Consider the following 18,294-nt stretch of genomic DNA (forward strand, 5'->3'; position numbering starts at 1 on the left):
CCAAACTCGAAAAAGCACTGAACCCCATTCCTTAACTCCCCCAAAGAGAGCGAATCCAGTACAGTTACGTCAATCACGTATCTACGACATTTGCTTATTCTACCCACCAAGCTTCATCCTGATTCCTCCACTCTAAGCGTTTTCCAAGATTTCCGATTTCACCCACCAACTCCCCCCAATGTCAACAGATCTGGTCGGGATTTGAAATAAGAGCTCTGGGACATGAGTTCCTTCTAAATATCAAATTTCATTAAGATCTGGTCACCCATTCTTAAGTTAAAAATACCTCAATTTTTCTAATTTTTCCAAATTAACACCCCCAGCTCCTCCAAAGAATTTGTGCTTATTCTTCCCGTCAAGTTTCATCCCGATCTCTCCACTCTAAGCGTTTTCCAAGATTTCCCTGTCCCCGGATCCGATTCGAGTCGAAAATGAAGCACCAAAGACATTAGATCCTTCTATATATCAAAGATCCGATCACCTATTCGTAAGATAAAGATACTCCGATTTTCACATTTTCCAAGTATTCCGGTTTCCCCCTCCAACTCCCCCCAATGTCACAGGATCTGGTCAGAATTTAAAATAAGAGCTCTAAAGCACAAGATCCTTCTAAATATCAAATTTCATTAAGATCTGATCAACCGTTCGTAAGTTACAAATGCCTCATTTTTTCTAATTTTTCCCAATTATTCCCCCCCCAAATCCACCAAAGAGAGCGGATCTGGTCTGGTTATGTCAGTCACGTATCTTGGACGTGTTTTTATTCTTCCCACCCAGTTCCATCCTGATCTCTCCGCTTTAAATATTTTCCAAGATTTCCGCAACCCCCCCCCCCCCAACTGCTCCCCCCAATGACGCTGGATCCGGTCGCGAACCAAGTTACGAGGTCTTTCTAAATATGAAGTTTCATGAAGATACGATCACTCCTTCGTAAGTTAAAAATCCGTCATTTTTTCTAATTTTCAGAATTAACCCTTCCCCCCCCCCAACTCCCCCAAATAGAGCGGAGCCGTTCCGATTATATCAATCACGTATCTAGGACTTCTGCTTATTTTTCCCACCAAGTTTCGTCCCGATCCCTCCATTCTAAGCGTTTTCCATGATTTTAGGTCCCCCCCCCGAACTCCCCCAATGTCACCAGATGCGGTCAGGATTTAAAATAAGAGCTTTGGGACATGATATTCTTCTAAATATCAAATTTCACTGAGATCCAATCACCCGTTCGTAAGTTACAAATACCCCATTTTTTCCAATTTTTTTAGTTAACCCCCCCCCCCCAACTCCCCCAAAAAGAGCAGATACGTTCCGGTTATGTTAATCACGTATCTAGGACTTCTACTTGTTTTTCCCACCAAGTTTCAAGTTCCCGATCCCGCCACTCTAAGAGTTTTCCAAGATTTTAGGTCCCCCCTTCAACTCCCCCTAACGTCGCCGGATCTGGTCAGGATTTAAAATAAGAGTTCTGAGACACGATATTCTTCCAAACGTCAAATTTTATTAAGATTCCATGACCCGTTCGTAAGTTTTTAGGGTGCTGACCAACTTAGCGGGTTTATAGTAGTAGAAGGATAGAAACCTAGCCTCCGTGATGTAGGTTCTGAAAAATAAATAAATACAATAATAATTCCAAGTTTGGTTGTTTTTGCCACTACCTGTAAATGTTGTTTATACCAAACGAGGAACTTTTTAAAATCTAGGACGGGAGAGGTGGCAAATAATCTATAGGGACTATTTATTAACCCCCCTCCCTTGAACACCCCTGTCATTTCTCACTGCATCTTACGAAGTTAAGATACTTCATTTTTTCTATTTTTCGAATTAACCACCCCCCTCCCCCCAGATGGTCAAATCGGGAAAACGGGAAAACTGTTTCTAATTTAATCTGGTCCGGTCCCTGATACGCATGCCAAATTTCATCGTCCTAGCTTACCAGGAATTGCCTAAAATAGCAAAACCGGGACAGACAGACCGACAGAATTTGCGATCGCTATGTCACTTATACTTCGTTAATACCAAGTGCCATAAAAATCGTTTAAATTCATTGGGTATTTCATTCAAAATTAAAAGAGAGAAGGAATAATACCCCTTCACTTACCGGTAAGATCCTGGCTGGAGATTTAAGTTCATGGAACTCTTGATACCCTACATCATAAGCATCGTCTACTAAAATGGGCGAGAGTTCTTTGTTTCCCCTTATGTGGCGAAGGCGTACTTCCCGACCTGAAACAGATTCAATTACATATTCTTTACTGTTTACAAATTAGTGGACGAAATATCCTGTTCATCAAGCAAACAATAACAATTTTAGTTTTTGGACAATCAAGGCAGGACTATTTGGTAAAAATCCATAAAAATGCCACAAAAAAAGATATTTGGGTCAAATGATACAGACTTTAAGAGTCAAGGAAACTGAAATTCTATAGTATAGCCAAGAGAAATCTCAAAAGCAAGTTGGGCTCAGTAATGCCTTACCAATTCTTTGTCACTAATACAAGTAGCGCTATTATAGGAAGATAATGTTTGGGAAAATGTATAGTTGGTATAGGTACTGAATTTCATAAGCACAGTTATCCTCGACATGGATACTCTCCTCTGCGTAAATCCCTATGAGGTAACAATAAAAGGCAAAGGGACAGGGAGGTTTTATCACACTGTACTGAAAACGTAATCAAAAGATCTGTATAACATCACGCTAGTTTATTCAGCTCAAGGCTCGCTGTGAATTTCAACAAAAAAAAGACAAATATTTCCTAACTAGGAGAAAGCAATTGTTCGGTATAAGCTAAAGAAGAGTTATCATCTTATATCATAAGTAATAATTTTAGCAGTCAAGACATCTTATGAAGCTTTCTTAATAGACTATGCATTTTTTCTACACACAGAATTCTAACATTTATGAGTTGTGTATTTGGTAATTATCTCATAAAGTTGCGCAAATGGTTACGTATCTTGTTTTCACGCATAAAATTAAATACAATTTTTCTAGAAATCCCGACTAAAGGTCTAGTGAGGTTTAGGTAACGCTGAGATTTGTAACACCCGACGCATACGCATCGAGAACTAGCTAGAAACAGCAGTGAGGTTCAAATTCAGTTCCAGCTTTTTTCATAATTTTATCCTACAGTGAAAAATTCTCAATCTAGCAGTCAAAATTCGTCAATAAAAATTATTCTCATTAGAAATGAGCCCGACATTTGTTAAGTCTCATTGCAAATGAGTTTTAATTAAAATTATCTATTCAGTCAGATATTTCAGCGCCAATTTATTCAAAAGTTTCTATTATTTTTATTGCTTTGCCAGAAAGTGTTCAAGCCCTTCTGCCGTTGAAAAATTAGAAATAATGGCGGAAATGAAAATATTAGCATGCTAAAAGACAAGCAGAAATGTTGCTAAAGAATATGAAGACATATTCTTGAAAACAAAGAATACAAATTACAAATTGCTATTCATAGATAATTTAACCTAGTGTTTAAAAAAGAGACAGATAAGTTAACATCTGTCTAATAAAAATAATACAAGAAGAAAAGCGAAATCTGATTACTCCTATTCAGAATGAATAGAATTTGGCCCCACAACCCAATTTTCTATATGAATATTACAGTCTTTGGCTGTAGAGTCGACAAATTGATTCAATTCATTCATTCATTCATTCATAGCAATAATTCTGTTTTTTTTTCTGTTTTTTTTTTTTTTTTTCCTGTGGCGGTGCGTAGTGTGGTCATTTTTCAACTTGGGTTTATATCAATTAGGCCTGGTTAAAAATAAGCATAAAAAAAGCTTGATTAATTTGTTTTCAGTGATAGATTTTTAGCGATACAAAAAGTTTACATGGCAGGGAACAAGCATAGTTTTAAATCAATCAAATTACTTCGTAACATTGCCCAGGATTTTAAAGGAACAACAGATTCAGTTGAAAACGCAAAAAGAGCAAATATGAAAATAATAAGAAATTATACGAAAATTCGTGAAAGTTTAAGATTGTAGAGGGAGGGGGCGCGGCTTCAAAGACCCCACCTTGCTAGTACAAATTAATAGTATTCAAAGATTTAAACAAATACTGCTGATGATGAGCACTGTATATGTGCCAAATATCCAGTTTAAAATTTTATATCTGTTCACTGTCGAGTAGAAGGTTTCATCCCTATTTTGAACTATTATACTTTCATCAAACGCAACAATGTACAAGGTGAAGTAAAATTGTGCGCCGAGAGAAACAGCAATCCCTATTTTCAGCCAGGCTCCTCTTACAGTATGAAATAAACTATTTGTACTGAAATGAACATACCGTAAACATGCATCAGTGTGTTGGCTAGAAGAGCTTGGGTTCTCGATCTTTCGTGCATTTACCTCTGTTTCCAAAACATTGTTCCTGATATACACACTTACACACTTTGATATTCATAATTTACTCTGGTCTACATGTCAGGATAAATTTCATTACAAACCATGTTTAGGGCGAAACTTTTCCATCATTTTGGAATATAAATTAACCAGTACATTTTGTCTCTACAATCAGACGACATATTTAAAGTGCAGTACCACATCATTAAAAATGATTAAAAGTTCGAAGTTTAACGTTGAAAGTTTAACAATTCATTGAACGAAAACCCCCGTCAATAGCTGCCGAAACTCGAAAAAATAGAAGTTTGACAACAATATATATATATAGGGGGGACCAGGCTTATTCGGGCCCCGGCACACAGCAGGATTGTATATATTGATTCTCGTTGTCGCGTGTATTCTAACCACAAATAATGTGAACTTCTTCTTGATGTCTTGGCGTCACTTTAATTTCGATATTAACCAGCTTGGGAATAATGCCATTTTTTCCTTAAAATTGTAACCTTTTTTGATTATTTTTGCGCCCAGAAATGTCAATATGTCAATTTAAAGAAACAAAACCATGTATAGCCGATTTATAGGAAAAATAAACACATGCATACACAATCATTACTCGTTTAATCAATTAAAAAGGCAGATAGTTCTAACAAAAAATGCTTCATTGGCAGTGTTCAACACATCCTTCCACACAGCATTATATGTTTGTCGCACTTTTTTTTCTTAGGGAGGTTGGTTATGGATTGTGTTTATTTGTGTTTTTTTTTACGTTAAGCTTTTATAACAATTGGTCGTAATAAATTCCAAAAACCCTTACTGAAACAGCAATTTTCAGTTCCGGAGCCCCTTCTGAGCAACAAAAATGATTACACATCAAAGTTGCCATTACGTGGATAGGAATCATGAGTACCACTAAGAAATTTCCAAGGAATTTTTGCTAGCATTTAAACATGAATATTGTTCATTTTCCTCTTTTTATACAATTTTGAATGTCCTCTTGCTTCCTAATGGTGGACATTACCCCCTCTTGTGCCCCAGTACACCGATGATAGGAACTACGGCAGCTTTCCCCACTTGCTCACATTAGAAATCTATACTGATACTACCCTTTGATTCTATTACTTCGAGTGCACAAAGCAAAAACTATTATGATAACGAAATCTCTAATCTGAAATTATTTCACACAATATGTTGGGAGCCATATACAATCAGAGAAAACAGACTGAACCAATTGATAGAACTATAGCTGCGTGAGTGTAGAACTAGTGTTTCTAAAAAAAAATAATTACATAGCGCCTTTTGGATTACTACTCTCCCCTGCAGAGTTCGAGTAGGCGTCAGACAAAAAGTCAAATTGAGCATTAACAGTACCTTTTCTTTTAACTAGGCTTTGCTCAAAACTTTTAATAGTTTCCATTATGAATAGAAAATACATACGCACACTCTACTATAATCACTATCTTTTTTCTTTGTAAAAGAAGCAAATATAAAATAAGGGGTCATTAATTTACAGTTTTTCAGTTTTCATAATTTCATGTTTCATAATTAACGTTGTAAAATTTTGTTTCTTCAAGCTCACGTATATGAGCTCCATCGGTTGACGCTGTCCCAAAACATATAGTTTTGTCCATCTTGGTATGTATAACAATAGCCCTTAGATACAAGGGTCATATAGGAGAACTAGCAAGATCATAAAGCTTGAACAATCTTCCGGATAACTTTCATCCCTTCTCTAACTTTTAAGAAATTCGAAACTAAATTAAGACTTGGGGGAAAAGAGAAAGACCTACATAAACTCTCATCCTAGGTTTTCAGCCCATATCTTTATTCGTAGCGGAGCATTTGAATTCTTAGAAAAAAATATTTCTAAGATGTGTCCAGAATATAGATCCCTTAATGAGTTTTAGAGAATTTTAGTTATTAACTAAACTTTGAAAGAAAAACAAAGCTTATAATCATGCAATTTCTGAAGATTTTGAACGGAGACGGGGAACTTGCACACATGATAGATAGAGAGGATACAGTTAAAGATTGGCCCAAAGACTTCCTCTTGGATAAACAATGGCCATTTTTTACCTCACTTTTAAATAAGATCCTCTAAATTTTAAGTAAAAATTAAAACCTAAATTCAAAATTTTACCAAAATCAACACATAAACCTTTAAGCTAACTCCATTTTTAGACAAGAACATTCAAGAGACTTAAAAAATGAATTAAAGTGGGAAGTGGACATCGATTGCAAATTTAGAAATTCTTGTTGAAATCTGGTTGTAAAACAAGACCACGAATTTCACAGCTGAGGCAATCATAAGTATGGCATATCTCCCCGCTATTAACGGCACTCAAAATACACAGTACATAATTTACAATGTCGGCGAGATCCCCTCCCATCCATTAATAACTAGTCTGAAAACTATGTCGTGATGCCATGGATGCTATACACGAAAAAAAAACTATTTTTTGGTTGATACTGTGATTCGTGTTTGAAGTCCAATAAACTGTTGAAACTATCAAGATTTGTATGCTTTTCAGTAGAAAAAAAAAATACCCAATTCTCAACGTAAGTATGTTTTGTCAACAAAAATGGTTTAAATTTAAATAGTAGATTGAAGTTCCTTGAATACCACATTAAATTTGACTATGGTGCCATTCTAAGCAAACTTATGTACAAACATTTTTATGTACACGCAAATTAATGTACTAACAATTCTAGCTTATAATTAATATTTTGAAGTAATGGAAGAATATTATAGGAATTTTCTAATCTCGCATGGCTTATGGAATAGTCACAGTACATTAATAAAAGGGAAGCAATCTTTTTTGGCCGATTCTATATAAAGTGAAGACAGGAATTTCCGAAACTGTTATCTTTGTCATATTTCTGGTTGCCATATATGACAATCAGATATAATTCATATATTAATTGCCATATAACATATGGCTTATATTCACTGCATGCTAACCAGGGTTGCCGTGGTTAATGAATCACCATCAAATATATTTATTTTACAGGTAATTCAGTAAACAAATTTAAATTTCAACTCGGGTTGGTAAATCCAATATCTTTGCTTCTCCACAAGCTGGAAATTCCATAATAATTAGGGAAAATATAATAAGACTCTAGACATTTAATTCCAACGATTTTCAGCTGTTGAAATTCCAATTTTTGTTGTTGATAAACATTACAAACAATTTTTGTTGAATTTAAAAAAAAAAATAAAATTACAGTGAGAGGAAGTCTTCCCAGAGATCAGATCAGATCAGTGAGTTGGATTGCATATTGTTTACAAGAAAGCAGGCACTATTTTGGCCTAAAGGCAAGTAATAATAATAATTATAGAGAATACATGTAATTAGTCTATTTTATTAAAAGCTTACAAATTTTTTACGTAGTTTTAGTAGTTATACCCTGTGTGGTCTCTCGGTAAAAGGATTGGTTAATACTTTATGGGAAAAGCTTTCATTTTGTGATGGGGGAGCTTAAGGGGCCTTACAATTATGGGACTCCCCAATTTTTTCTCCACTCCTCATAATGTCCACCTAAATACCTTATGATTAAAAATTCAATTCCTCTGTTTGACGAACCACTAAATTTTTTTAGTTGCATTTGCACTGCTCTTCCTCTATCCTAATTTAACATATAATACTCTTTGTATAAATAAAAACTCCTTTGAAGACCGAGAGATTTCACTAAATTCGGTTTTCAGGACCGACATTAATCTTTTTATAATTACAAAAAATGATAATATTTTTTCTCGCTAATCCCGGCCATCTGGATATTCTGTGTCTAATGACAAATCTGTCACCCAAAAGTCCTGTAGCGATTGTGCAGTTGTGACATAAAGTTAAATAAAAAGAAACAAGTTTTTCTTCGAATAAAACTAAAGAATGACATTAAAAATTGAGTGAAACGAAAAAAGGTATCTTATATACGAGGGGGAATGCCCCTCGTTTGAACAAGTGGATATCCCTTATACGAAGAGGGGAATTACCGTCCGTTTTAGCTTTTAATTTTGATCTTTACTATCATTTAAAACAAATCTTCGTTTTCAATTTATGTGCATTTTTAGCATTTTATCCAGAGGAGGGGTTGTCAGAGGCCTCAGCCTCCCCCCTCCTCTGTGCACTAACGTTTGACTTTTGTATAACAAGTGTTTGAGAAAATAGGCTCATTCAAATATACCCCCATTGCACAATGAAATAAGGTTTTCTTTGAAGTTAACCCCCCCCCCTTGGTGCTTAAGTTCACTCTATTTCACAATGATTTGACATTTTAAAACTATAACTTTCCATTGAAAACTACTATTCCACAACAAGCGAGAAGATTTTATCCCCCTCAGCGCCCATATTACTTGTTTAGTCCAAATATATTTCTTCTCACGAGGGTAGGCTAGAGGTTGAACACCCTCTTCCGTATTTACCCAAAGAGCCTTTTCTGGAGAGTTTGAAAATTGTGTACCAAAAATGCATTTTTGAGGTTTCTCTTGACAAGAGCATAAATGTCTGATAATTCGGCGCTAAATGATCCGAGGATTTTTTAGAGCAAAAATATGTCGATGGAGTAATTAAGAAGAAAAAATGCTTTGGAATATGTGGTGACATGAGAAATTTAATGGGCGACTCCCCGGCAATATTGGTCTAGAGTAACTATTCCTTTTGTGTGGATTGCATATATGTTTAGGGTAGACTGCATATTATGTTTAGGGTGGAATGTGTCAGCATGCGTCAACACCTCTGAAACTGGACGACCATACTTCTCAACACAACTGCTTGGTTAACTCGACATTTTGCTGGATTACGTTTTAGTCATATTAACGTCGAAATTGTTTTTTGGTGACAAAAAGAATGGCATAAATGAGCACTTAGCTTTTGCGCAGTCTGTTCTGTTACTTAAAAAGGGCACTAAAACGCTAAATTTATTACTCAAATGATCCCTCTCCAAATAGCCTACAACCACGAGTTTAACATGATCATCCCTTCAAAAGGAAGCAATTAAACGTGACTATCCTTTTCGAGAAAAATACGAAATTTTGCAGTCTTATTGATAGCGGGAAGTTCATAGCGCAATTAGCGTCAATCATTCTATACCTTTTTTTGGAGGGGGGAGGGGTATTTTACTCTTTGTTCTAAAATTATTTTTCACTTATGCACGTAACTTTCCATGGGAACATCTAAAATTATTGATTTTTCACAACTAGAAGCGACAAAAAATCTTAAACTTTCTATTGGTATATTGTAGTCAAAACTTCCAATTCTTTAAGTTTTGGTTTCTATTGACAAGAGCATGGGAGTACACGTGCAAGTAATGTTTCAAAAAGGGCTGGTGTTTCCGGGAAGGAGCCAAAATAAAACAAAACAGAACACAAAAGTGGTTCGAAATCTTAATATACCGGATGAGGCTTCCTTACTTATGCGGCTGGTCTGGCCCTTGTTGACCTCAGTTGCGAGACAAAGCTCCGATGCTACCTGTTTTGGCAACCCTGCTCACAGATCACGAGTTTTATTCAGCAAGTTCTGTTTTATTTCTTCTTTTTAAGAAGTCAAGAGGTCCAATCGGAAATCTGAGTTTTATAGATTCAATAGTTTGTAGGACCATGTCTAAAAGACAGACAGTGGAAGTATTTAAATAGCAAGATTCGTTGGTGATTATAACTCTAACATACCAATCATCTGGCGGGAAAAACTGAAAACTGTTTGGTTTGAGCCTGCCCCGATGGAACAGACGGACGTTCATTCTCGAACACAATTGGTCAAATTGACTTCCAGAAATATTATTCATATTTCAATTGCAAATATTTTGATGTTCAATCCTTTTTCTAGAGATCATCGTAGTAGCCTCATAAATTTAATAGTTAATTATGTATTTCGGTCTTAAAAACAATCTAATATATAAACAGTTGACTTGGCAAAAAAATGGCTCCTATATTAAGCACTAACATATGTTAGAACAAGAGCTAAGAGCTCATATGGCACTTGTGACGAGGCGAGAAGAGCTAAGAGCCAAGAGATCATATGGTATGAGCTCTAACAAAATTCTATGAATCAATAGATTGATTTAAAAAGGAAAATAAGAGGCTTAATGCCGGTCAGGATTTAAAATAAGAGCTCTGAGTAACGATTTCATTCTAAATATCAAAATTCATTAAGATCCGATCACCCACTCGTAAGTTATAAATACCTAATTTTTCTAATTTTTCCTCTCCCTTTAGCCCCCCAGATGGTCGAATCTGGGAAAACGACTTTACCAAGTCAAATTACGCAGCTCCCTGACACGCCTACCAATTTTCATCGTCCTAGCACATCCAGAAGCACCAAACTCGCCAAATCACTGAACCCCTCCCCCCAAATCCTCCAAAGAGAGCAAATCCAGTACGATTCTGTCAATCACGTATCAAGGACATTTGTTTATTCTATCCACCAAGCTTCATCCCGATTCCTCCACTCCAAATGTTTTCCCAAGATTTCCCCCTCCAACTCCTCCCAGTGTCAAAAGATCTGGTCGGGATTTAAAATAAGAGCTCTGAGACATGAATTCCTTCTAAAAATCAAATTTCATTCTGATCCGATCATCTATTCGTAAGATAAAAATACCCCAATTTTCACGTTTTCCAAGAATTCCGCTTTCCCCCTCCAACTCCCCCCAATGTCACAGAATCTGGTCGGAATTTAAAATTAGAACTTTAAAGAACAAGATCCTTCTAAATATCAAATTTCATTAAGATCTGGTCACCCTATCGTAAGTTACAAATACCTCAATTTTCAAAATTACCCCCCCCCCCCAATTCCACCAAAGAGAGCAGATCCGGTCCGGTTATGTCAGTCACGTATCTTAGACAGGTTTCTATTCTTCCCATCCAGTTTCATCCTGATCTCACCGCTTTAAGTATTTTCTAAGATTTCCGGTCCCCCAACTGCCCCCCCCCAATTACGCTTGATCCGGTTGAGATTTAAAATAAGATATCTGAGTTACGAGGTCCTTCTAAATATGAAGTTTCATGAAGATCTGATCACTCCTCCGTAAGTAAAAAATACATAATTTTTTCTTATTTTTCAGAATTAACCCCCCCCCCTCCCAATAGAGCGGATCCGTTCCAATTATGTAAATCACGTATGTAAGACTTCTGCTTATTTTTCCCACCAAGTTTCATCCCGATCCCTCCAATCTAAGCGTCTTTTCCATGATTTTAGGTTCCCCCACCAAAACTTCCCCCAATGTCACCAGATCCGGTCAGGATTTAAAATAAGAGCTTTGAGACACGATATCCTTCTAAATATCAAATTTCATTGAGATCCTATCACCCGTTCGTAAGTTAAAAATACCTCATTTTTTCAATTTTTTCAGAATTAACCCCTCCCCCAACTACCCAAAAGAGAGCGGATCCGTTCCGGTTATGTCAATCATGTATCTAGGACTTGTTCTTATTTTCCCCACCATGTTTCATCCCGATCCCTCCACTCTAAGTGTTTTCCAAGTTTTAGGCTTCCCCCTCCCAACTCCCCCCCCCAATGTCACCAGATCCGGTCGGGATTTAAAATAAGAGCTCTGAGACACGATATCCTTCTAAATATCAAATTTCATTGAGATCCGATCACCCGTTCGTAAGTTAAATATACCTCATTTTTTCTAATTTTTCAGAATTAACCACCCCCCCCCCCCCGACTACCCCAAAGAAAGCGGATCCGTTCCGTTTATGTCAATCATGTATCTAGGACTTGTGTTTATTTTTCCCACCAAGTTTCATCCCGATCCCTCCACTCCAAGTGTTTTCCAAGTTTTATGTTTCCCCATCCCAAATCCCCCCCCAATGTCACCAGATCCGGTCGGGATTTAAAATAAGAGCTCTAAAACACGATATTCTTCTAAACATCAAATTTCACTGAGATCCGATCATCCGTTCGTAAGTTAAAAATACCTCATTTTTTCTAATTTTTCAGAATTACCCCCCCCCCAACTACCCCAAAGAGGGCGGATCCGTTCCGATTATGTCAATCATGTATCTGGGACTTGTGCTTATTTTCACCATCAAGTTTCATCCCGATCCCTCCACTCTAAGTGTTTTCCAAGATTTTAGGTTTCCCCCGTCCAACTCCCCCCAATGTCATCAGATCCGGTCGGGATTTAAAATAAGAGCTCTGAGACACAATATCATTCCAAACATTAAATTTCATTAAGATCCCATCACCCGCTCATAAGTTAAAAATACTTCATTTTTTCTAGTTTTTCCGAATTAACCGGCCCCCCACTCCCCCCGAGATGGTCAAATCGGGAAAACGACTATTTCTAATTTAATCTGCTCCGGTCCCTGATACGTTTGCCAAATTTCATCGTCCTAGCTTACCTGGAAGTGCCTAAAGTAGCAAAACCGGGACGGACAAACAGACCGACAGACCGACAGAATTTGCGATTGCTATATGTCACTTGGTTAATACCAAGTGCCATAAAAACCTTTAAGGCTCTTTTGACTGCGAAATCTAGAGTTACTTTGATCGTATAACCACTCTAAGCAGATCTAAATAATGTTCCATACCCTTAATCTATTGATATAATTACACATTTTACAACTACCATCTTAGGCGGTGGGCTCACTAGATTTAAAATGGTCAGACACAGCCACACCGGCTCTGATGCCTATCGTACAACGATTATGTTGGTCTATAATTAGACAAATGATATCTACGAACCAACCAACGTTAGGTTGCTGTAAAAGCCAATAGAGAAAATTATAACCATCAAACCTCAATCTTCATAACTATCAGAAATAGTGGGAAATTAGGTCCAGTTGAAAAAGTAATAAAAGAACCGTTGGTCCTAGGGCGTTGACTTATCTTATTGTCACATATCATGTTTTCTCAATGTTCCATTGTTAAATAGCTTTTGAATACTGTGGAAGAGGTTCTGGGTCTTAGTTCTGCTCTTGGATATTTCACAACAGAAGTCTCTAGATGCTTCCAGATTGACGTTTACCTCAAATGTCAAAATAAATTTTTACCTCACAATTTTCTCGAAGTAGCCTTAATGATTAATTATATATAAATAATACGGCTAAATAACACTTAAATTTTCCGACTCTAATATTTAAACGAAACTGACACTGAGGTATCTGAGCTCTGCTTAATTTTCCAAGAAGAAATAAAAACTTATTCTGTTTTCTTTATGAAAACATTCATGGTGCCAGACCACTTAGAACTTAGGGCCTAATATATTTTATAATTTTATGTTTTATATTTATATTAATACTAGCTGTTGGGGTGGCGCTTCGCGCCACCCCAACACCTAGTTGGTGGGGGCGCTTCGCGCCCCCCCCAAGCCCCCCCGCGCGCGTAAGTCGTTACGCGCCATAATAGTTACGCGCCATTGTAGTTGTGTCCCTATGTCCCACCTGTGAATATAGATATATATATATATATATGGTTTTAACTACGTAAAACTTGCGAATATACAACATTCTTTGCTGTCCCATTGTCTTTGCATATAAATAGATTGTCAGGTTATCCCCCTGTTTCCCCCGGTGTCCCCGTTGTAGTTGTGTCCCTGTGTCCCGGTCGTCATTTATATTCCCTGTGTCCCGGGTCCCGGTCATCATTTGTATCCCGGTGTCCCGGTCTGTATATACATTCGTTTTTTAGTTTTGTTTTTCTCCTTTATTTTTTTTCCTTTTTTTTTCTTTTTTAGCTTATTTAGATTTTTAGATTTTTTAGTTTTTTTTTATTAGTTTTTAGTTTTTATTTCTTTTTAGTTTTTTTGTCCCGGTCGTCATTTATATCCCCCTGTTTCCCCCCGGTGTCCCCGTTGTAGTTGTGTCCCTGTGTCCCGGTCGTTATTTATATTCCCTGTGTCCCGGTCGTCATTTGTATCCCGGTGTACCGGTCTGTATATACATTCGTTTTTTAGTTTTGTTTTTCTCCTTTATTTTTTTCCTTTTTTTTCTTTTTTAGTTTATTTAGATTTTTAGATTTTTTAGTTTTTTTATTAGTTTTTAGTTTTTTTTTTCTTTTTAGTTTTTTTGTAGTTTTTACCTTCTTTTTAGTTTTGTTAATTTTTTTTTTTTTACTTGTGTCCTGGTCGTCATTTATACTCCCTGTGTCCCGGTGCTTTGTTGATTGCTAATCGAACATTCCTTTTGTCCTGGTCGCTTTCTCTTTGAGTGTCGTCATTTATTTTTTTCTTTTTTAGTTCTTTTAGTTTTTACCTTTTTTAGTTTTTTTTTAGTTTTTAGTTTTTTTAGTTTTTTACCTTTTTTTAGTTTTTTTAGTTTTTTAGCTTTTTTATTTTTTTTATTAGTTTTTAGTTTTTTTGTAGTTTTTGCCTTTTTTTTAGTTTTTGTCCTGGTCGCTTTCTCTTTGAGTGTCGTCATTTATTAGTTTTTTTCCTTTTTTTTTTAGTTTTTTTATTGGTTTTTACCTTTATTCTAGCTTATTTTTCAGTTTTTTTCCTTTTTTTTAGTTTTTTTTTATTTTTTATTTTTTTTTAGTTTTTTACATTTTTTTAGTTTTTTTTAGTTTTTTTAGTTTTTTAGCTTTTTTACTTTTCTTATTAGTTTTTAGTTTTTTTTTGTAGTTTTTTGCCTTTTTTTAGTTTTTTCAGTTTTTTTTTTAGTTTTTTATTGGTTTTTACCTTTATAGTTTTTTTAGTTTTTTAGCTTTTTTATTTTTTTTATTAGTTTTTAGTTTTTTTTTGTAGTTTTTTGCCTTTTTTTAGTTTTTTCAGTTTTGACGTCACCTAATCCAGTTTTTTCAGGTGACGTCACCTGACACATCCATCCACACATCCACAGACAGACAGACAACTTATTTTTATATATATAGATTAATATTTTATTAATTATTATTATTATTATTATTATTATTATTATTATTATTATTATTTATTATTACTAATATTATATATTATATATATTTATATTATTAATTATATTATATTATTATTAATATATATTAATATATAATAATATATATAATAACATATTTATATTAATTATATATATATATATATATATATATATATATATATATATATATATATATATATATATATATATATATATATATATATATATATATGTCTGTGTGTGTGTGTGTGTGTAATATTATATATAACTGTTAGTTATTATTATTTTCTTAATATTAATGTTTATATTTTATTATCTGTAATTTAAATTTTTTCTCTAGAATTGTTTCTGCTAAACTTCTTTTTAAAGGAACCAACGGAGGGGTTCGGGGATAACTTTACGCGATAGTCCATTCTGAGTGGAGGTGCAGGGTCTTACATAGCTGTTTTTAAAGAACCAACTTCGAAATGGCTGTCTCTTCTTGCAGGTACAACAATCTTGCTACCATTTTTCTAGTACTTTTGTTTTATTCAATCATTTTTACTGGCATTCTGAACATTCTGACCAAATAACCAATAACAGTTGTTTCAAAGTAACAGCTTTAAAACAACTTACTTTTTAAAAGTTAGTATCATCACCTTCTTATAAGAGGTTGTTTTTTAGTTTGATTAAATAATAGGTGTAAATACTTTCTAATATCACGATGGCTATATATGACTCCGTTATTTATCTGTCTCGATAGAGTTTACTTCAAAAGCTCAATTTTTTTATATTTAACTGTTTTCCTTCCATTTTTTGTCCTTTTCCTTTGTTTATTTTCCGCTGGCTGAAAATTATCCTCGTTTGGGCTTTTTCATGTTTTTCGTCTTTTCTTATATGCGTTTTTTCCTTTTTTTTTGTCTAAGGGGCGCTATCTTGAACAGTAATATGTTGGTTCCCAATGGCTATATCCTCAATTATTAGAATTCTCTAATAATAACTTTGCATTTTTGAAGAGTAATGTGGATACATCTATGAATGGGTCATTTAACGTGATCAATTAGTTTACTATGCCAAGCCTTAAATTACGAAAATTACTGATACACGAATCTTTAGCCATTGGTAAGCTTCGTATCTACTATACTTGCATACATGGGGATGAAGAAAATCCCATACGGACCTTACAAGGACAGTCTGCGACAATTAGGAGGAAAACACGTTAATACAATAAAAGAAAAAAAAACGTCACCCTAATCTAACAGCCAAACATGTTGGGGCATTACTCATTATACAGCTAGACAGTTGCTGCTCCAAGCCTCCATCATTTCTAATTTCAAAAAATAATGCCTTAAAACCCTAATCTGCCTCGTCAGTCATAAAGACTACGCTTGAAGTGGAATATAGCTCAACTTACCAAACTAAGAACGGAATACTTAGCACTGCAGTCGTGCATAATTTTCATTTGATAAACAAATGTGGCTACAATGTGGCTCGGGCCTTAGCGTCTTTTAAATCCAATAATATAACCTAAAATACCGGAAATGGAATACTTATAATGCCCCATAACATAGAAAACCCTATCTAGGAAGAAGAATATTTTACAGGAAATAAAAAAAAACAAATTTTTTCGTCAGCATCTGAACTTTGATAAGGCTTCAAAAGGTTTCCAAATCTGTTTGTTTAATTTACGCAACTTTGTGTTAATGTTAATATATTAGTTTTTATTTAAATCAATCTTGAAACCAGCCGCCACCGGCGTGTGATAATTCAAACACTTGTGGTTGAAGGGTATCTTTTTTTTAATTGAAAAAGAAAACTTTTGGTCTATGTATCCTCTCCCTTCGCTAAAACCAAACTGTTCATCTCCTAAGACGATTCCTCATGTCAGTAAAGAAAATATTTTAGCTTCTGATTCGGTTGAGTTACTCTACCCCTTTGAATAGGAATGTCTGGATATAATCAAGATATTCAAAGTATTTACCAACCTAATAGATGAGTATGACCCATGACAGCAAAGACATTGACACCAGGTGGGGGAAGACCTTTTTCTGTGCAGTCAGCAATACAATGCGCTTGTGAGAGAACTCGTTTCTGTCCAGGAGGTATGAGATGCTTCCAAGTAACATCCATACCGAGACTGAGCAGTCCCGCGTCATGTGGCCTGCAAAAATCATTGTCTCTTGAAATAGTAAAAATATAGAACTAAGCGATAATGAATGAACTAGTTAGATAAAAAAAAGTAGAAAAAAATCAGATTAAGATACATAAAAAGACATTTGATTGTAAAAAATATATTCAGGAATAAAATATGTGTTTATGTATCAGCGGGGACACCAGAAGACCTTAGGAGCTTAGGGAGATCTTAGTCTTTACCCTTAGGAAAATATATAATAGCATTAGGCACGCATCCAGTATTTTAACAATAACGTTTTAAAACATCCAAATAATTTTACTATTTCTGACACTTTTTCTAATGCCTCCCATACACGTGCCAAAAATTTATTTTGCGTCAGCCCTGGGATGTGTCCGTAATTCTAAATAGATTATGAGGAAATCTCACCTTCTCTCAAACAACTTTGAAAAAACAAGATTTGAGAATATATATATATATATATATATATATATATAGATACCATGGCGGAAGAAAAAGTAAAAATTTACATAAACGCAAGAGCTGAATGTGAATAGAAGAAAGATCTTCCTTTTTTTCTAAAAAAAAGCTGAAACCTGGAAATCTATAAAAGCGAAAAAAACAATAGTTTGCAGTGGACTTTATAGTTATATGTTCCTTCGTCACAAGTCTTTCAATAACCAACCCTAATTTTCATCCTGGAGTTTGAAACTAAACGTGAACGGAAAGAACGTAAAGAAACCGTAATTTAAATACCCAACCACCGAAAAGATGAGACAGATATATATATATATATATATATATATATATATATATATATATATATATATATATATATATATATATATATATATATATATATATATATATATATATATATATGTTACCATGAATGTCCGCAAATTGGTGAATGTCCGAAATACCTTTTTTCTCCTTGGATTTATTAAGTATTGCCAGTCAACTTTTTCAATCTAATGCAAAGTTTGATGATGACAGGTTCTGTTAGATTAGGTTGATT

General features: G+C 34.9%; 1 protein-coding gene across 4 annotated transcripts in view; it reads right to left on the reverse strand.

Annotated features, from left to right (window-relative positions):
- LOC136026676 (MOXD1 homolog 2-like) overlaps positions 1-18,294 on the reverse strand; it is a 175,198-nt gene that overhangs the window by 25,451 nt on the left and 131,453 nt on the right. For all 4 annotated transcript variants that reach the window (XM_065703418.1, XM_065703416.1, XM_065703417.1 and 1 more), the window contains 2 exons: positions 17,131-17,306; positions 2,096-2,220 (listed from right to left, as the gene is read on the reverse strand). In XM_065703418.1, the coding sequence (XP_065559490.1) occupies positions 2,096-2,220; positions 17,131-17,306 (301 nt within the window). The remainder of the gene's footprint in view (positions 1-2,095; positions 2,221-17,130; positions 17,307-18,294) is intronic.

This window comes from Artemia franciscana, chromosome 4, assembly GCF_032884065.1.
Source record: "Artemia franciscana chromosome 4, ASM3288406v1, whole genome shotgun sequence".
NCBI classification, from domain to species: Eukaryota; Metazoa; Arthropoda; class Branchiopoda; order Anostraca; family Artemiidae; genus Artemia; species Artemia franciscana.